The sequence below is a fragment of the Homarus americanus genome, unplaced genomic scaffold, assembly GCF_018991925.1.
Source record: "Homarus americanus isolate GMGI-L3 unplaced genomic scaffold, GMGI_Hamer_2.0 scaffold34921, whole genome shotgun sequence".
Lineage (NCBI taxonomy): Eukaryota > Metazoa > Arthropoda > Malacostraca > Decapoda > Nephropidae > Homarus > Homarus americanus.
In genome coordinates, this window is record NW_024741901.1 from 3,700,263 (window position 1) to 3,705,068 (window position 4,806).

Here is a 4,806-nt window from a genome sequence, read left to right on the forward strand (position 1 = left end):
ATATTGACTTTATCAGATGCATAATTACGGCTTGCTCATCCATTGATTAATTACCTTCACTGACTATTTTTAAAGGTGCCTAATGAGCGTCCTTTGAGAAGTGTTGCCACAATTCACAGCTCCAATAAAAAACATGAATGATAAATATCAAGAATAGGATGTGGAGACTTCTTTCCCACGGCGGCTTGTCTCAGGGCCGCTGCACCAGCTAGAGACAAATGCCAGACATGTTTGCTCCAGGCACCACGGTCATCTGCTCCAGGCACCACGGTCATCTGCTCCAGGCACCACGGTCATTTTCTAGGCGTCTACTGAAAGCAATGACGAGGGTTGTTACAGGAGAGACGAGGTCGAATACCCGGGATTGTTGCTTGAGTTGATCTGCTGCTGAAGGTGATCACGGGACAGTATTAATGCCTCTCGGGAAACGTCAACAATAACGGTCCAGTAGAGTGAAGATGAATGGCCTTGGGTGTTGCTTGAGGCAGGTCACTGATATCGTCACCCGAGGGAGTGTCGACGTGAACTGCTGCAGGAGGGAGGTGGGGGAGACTACGTAGATTGTTCCTTAAGGTTAGGTGATGTTCCTCCAGTCGTCTTGTGGTCTCCACGCAGAAGGGAGAGACGCAGGTATGTGAGGGGATCAGTACACGCTATGTTTGGGTAGGTGTACAAGTCTAGGGAAATGGGAGAGTTTATGACATGAATTAGAACAAGCAGCAGTTATGGCGTCATATTTAGTCTATTTCACATCGTCATCCATTTGTTTCCCATTTTTGCTGTTACCAGATCGAACATCATCTAACTTGTCCAAGTGGGTCCCATAGGCATCCAGTGTGGACACAACAGTACTCTGAGAACTAAACCTTTTTTCGTACACAAGGAGGCACTGCACACGACTGCTTTCCTTCCTGCAACAGTAAGGTTAGGTAGACACTCCAACAAGATACTGTGATAGGAAAGATTTAGTAGAGAGTGAGAGCCAGCGAGTGTGAGGATGTTCAGTGCATTTACGAGACAGACAAAGGTGTATTACTTATGTTATAACTCTCTACTGTACCTCTCCCTCTCCCTCTCCCTCTCCTTCTCCTTCTCCCTCTCCCTCTCCCTCTCCTCCCTCTCCCTTTAAGGAAAATAGAAGAATGATCCAGGAGAAAGTTCAAAGTCTAAGAGAAGGTTCAAACTATAGGGACATTAATTTAAGGGAGAACATAAGAGCCAAGAAGGAGGTTCAGGGTTCAAGAAAATAAAGGTAAGGTTAATAATCAAGGTTCAGGTGGAGATAAAATATTAAGGGAGAGACTTCAGGGGTTCTGGGAGAGAAGATAGAGGTCAGGGAGGGAGAACACGTCTTGGGGGAGGGGAGCTCTAAGGTGAAGACGGTTCAGGGCCAGACGAACAGGTGAAGGTGGCAGGTGGCAGGTGACAGAAGACGAAGATAAGATGGAGGGGGAATGGGGTGTGACGGTGGGGGAGGAGGTGGTGGGGAGAGACGGTGGGGATAGAGGTAGGGGGGCAGGGAGAGATGGTGGGGGAGGAAAAGGTGGTGGGGAGAGACGGTTGTGGGAAAGGGTGGGGACAGACGATGGGGGGAGGAGGGGTGGAAAGAGACAGTGGGTGGGGGTAGGAAGGAAAGAAGGGTGGAGACGGGTGGAGGGGAAAAGAGAGGCGAAGGAGGTAGGGTGGAGTGAGTGGAGTGGGGCAGACATTGGGCGGTGGGGTAGAGAGGAGGGCAGGGGAGAGAGGAGGTAGCTGGAGAGGGGTGGAGAGGGGGGTGGAGAGGAGGTCAGAGGAGGGGGCAGAGGTCAACACACATGATGGATGGATGATAAACGTGTCGGAAACCCTCTCTGTGGTGTGACACTGTCTTCCCCACCCCCTGTAGCGCCAACAACCCTCTGGGCCTTGAGGTGAGTCTGAGGGTATGATGATCTCTGTCCTGGGCTCTGTGGGTCCTGGGCTCTGTGGGTCCTGGGCTCTGTGGGTCCCTGGGCTCTGTGGGTCCCTGGGCTCTCTGTGGGTCCTGAGCTCTGTGGGTCCTGGGCTCTGCGGTCCTGGGCTCTGTGGGTCCCTGAGCTCTGTGGTCCCTGGGCTCTGTGGGTCCCTGCTCCTGTGGGTCCTGGGCTCTGTGGGTCCCTGGGCTCTGTGGAGTCCTGGGCTCTGTGGGTCCTGGGCTCTGTGTGGGTCCCTGGGCTCTGTGGGTCCCTGGGCTCTGTGGGTCCTGGGCTCCTGTGGGTCCACCTGGGCTCTGTGGAGTCCTGGGCTCTGTGGGTCCTGGGCTCTGTGGGTCCCTAGGCTCTGTGGACCCTGGGCTCTATGGGTCCTGGGCTCTGTGGAGTCCCCTGGGCTCTGTAGTCCCTGGGCTCTGTGGGTCCTGAGCTCTGTGGAGTCCTGTGCTCTATGGGTCCTGGGCTCTGTGGGTCTATAGGCTCTGCAGGTCCTGGGCTCTGTGGCTCTGTGATGCTTGGAGTGCTGTGGGTTCTCCTGTATACATGTGTGCACTGTGGGTATATGTATACATGTGTGCACTGGGTGTATGTATACATGTGTGCACTGTGGATGTATGTATACATGTGTGCACTGTGGGTGTATGTATACATGTGTGCACTGTGGGTCCATATGTATACATGTGTGCACTGTGGGTCCATGTATACATGTGTGCACTGTGGGTGTATGTATACATGTGTAGACTGTGGATGTATGTATTTATGCTACTGAATTAATGTATGGGCTGCAGCTCTGGGTATGTGGGCCTGCGTCTCTCTCTGATATATGTATCGACTGTAACTTTATGCATACGTGTAAGGAATGTGACTTCAATGCATTTATACATAGTCTAAGGCTCTGCGAATATACATAGATAATATTACTCTATATACATGAAGATAGTGAGACTTTAAACACACATATGGAGTGCGTCACTCTATACACACATATATGGTCTGCTTCTATAACCGGTCACTGAAACACGTGTTACTATACCACGTGACGCCCACCAACACCCAGACCATGTACTTAAAATTCAACCAATACCACACAGACGCACAATAACAGTGTCTGAGTCGTGGGCAGCAAGGTTGTTTATCGTCTCGAGAAGTGTTGGGGGGAGGAGCAAGATGCACCTCGGCTCCCAGACTGCCCATCCCCCTCTCCAACCACCGGCCCCACCGTCTGCAGTAATAATGTGGTTTACAACGTATTCGCCACCTTACGGGGGATGCTTAATGGCGATAAGCTCTCCTCGCCTCCTATTCCTGCTGATACTTTAAGGTGGTCCTTTGTACGACATCTTCACCTTCAATTGTAGGAATTATTCAAATGAAATGGAGGAAGCCTTAAGTAATGACCGCAGGTATTCACGCAAAAACTCGGTGCCCCTTTGGCCAACCCGCATTCTAGTCCTTAATTTCCCGCTGTTATCTAATCTCTTTATCAGTTTGATGATTCCTTATCTATATCTCCAACTTCTCACCGTACAATACCTGTGTTACCGCGTCTCTCTATAATATATGACGAGAAAAACAGACAGATAAAGACGATAAGGTTCACCGAGCGTCCAAATTACACAGTTGGTGTAGGAGAGTATCAGAGCTCGACGCAGCTGAGGACAGTAATGATGATGGAACACTCTAGCGGCGCCGTCAGAGAGGAATCCACTACCTTTATCTAAGCCCCTCGCCTATGATCTTTTACCTTATAGCTTAAACAGTTCCTGACCTTATACTTTGTCACGATACCTGTTATATTTTAATGAGCAGTTAATTCATCACGATTAGTTTTTTTTCTGTGAGTGTGATCTTATTGTACGAGTAATTACTTAAAATATGAAGTAAAACTGAAATATTTACTAATTTAAGGAAGCAGATTGGTAAGTTGTTTTACACTTGTACTAAAATATTTATTCCTTTAACGTTGCAAATATTGTCCAGGATAATAAATATTGACTGATTTACTATAATGATGAGTATAATCACCAGCCTCCTGTCACACTAACACGTGGTTAATTCTGACCAGACGACCAAAGAATATTTTTTAGAAAATGTCCTGGCGTATCATAGTCAGTTCAGGACACACACACACACACACACACACACACACACACACACACACAATGGTCCATGTTTGTGTACAATATATCATAACTCTGAATGGTAGTGCAGCTCTGATTGCCACAAGACTCCATGTCAGGAAACTAACCTAGACTAATCTAACCTATGACTGGTAAATAGTCCAATAAGTCCTAGAGCTAAAGGGCCCTAACCTAACCTAACCTATGAAGCTCCTAAATGACACTCGCACCTCTTGGGTTCTAATCATAATGGGTCCTAACCTGAATAGATTGTCTTGGATTAGGTATGAAACCCATTAGGCCTCGGCTATACTATATGTGAGAACCCGTTTAAACTAGCCTCTCTCTCTCTCACTTACGAGGACTACTACAGACAGATCAGACTCGCTATAGCTACTACTACTACTCTGTCTAGCCATAATCAAGGGATAGCCTCACCTCCTATACCTTATTACTATCGACGGGTCTCTGGCTGGCGATAATTTCAGGGTAGGATCTCATATCAATAAACATGACCCCAGGGAAGATCAGGGGAAAAAAATATTAGTCATTACCCTAAAAAGATAACCCGTGTTTAGTTGAACCACAAGGGGAGGTGGGGGGGTGTTACTGTCAGGTTTTGGATGACTGTCAGTTCTTGGGTGACTGTCAGATTCAAGTTGGGTTTAAGTTTTGGATGACTGTCAGGTCTTGGGTAACTGTCAGATTCAAGTTGGGTTTTAGTTTTGGATGACTGT

The 4,806-nt window shown here is 48.1% G+C and overlaps 1 protein-coding gene across 1 annotated transcript; it reads right to left on the minus strand.

Moving 5' to 3' along the window:
- Positions 1-271: 271 nt before the first annotated feature.
- On the minus strand, positions 272-4,582 carry LOC121876372 (proline-rich protein HaeIII subfamily 1-like). The gene is made up of 3 exons (XM_042381442.1): positions 4,517-4,582; positions 1,893-2,484; positions 272-387 (listed from the first exon to the last, which is right to left on the minus strand). Exons 1-3 carry the CDS (start codon positions 4,580-4,582, stop codon positions 272-274), a joined length of 774 nt encoding a protein of 257 aa, XP_042237376.1.
- Between the last annotated feature and the right edge of the window lie 224 nt (positions 4,583-4,806).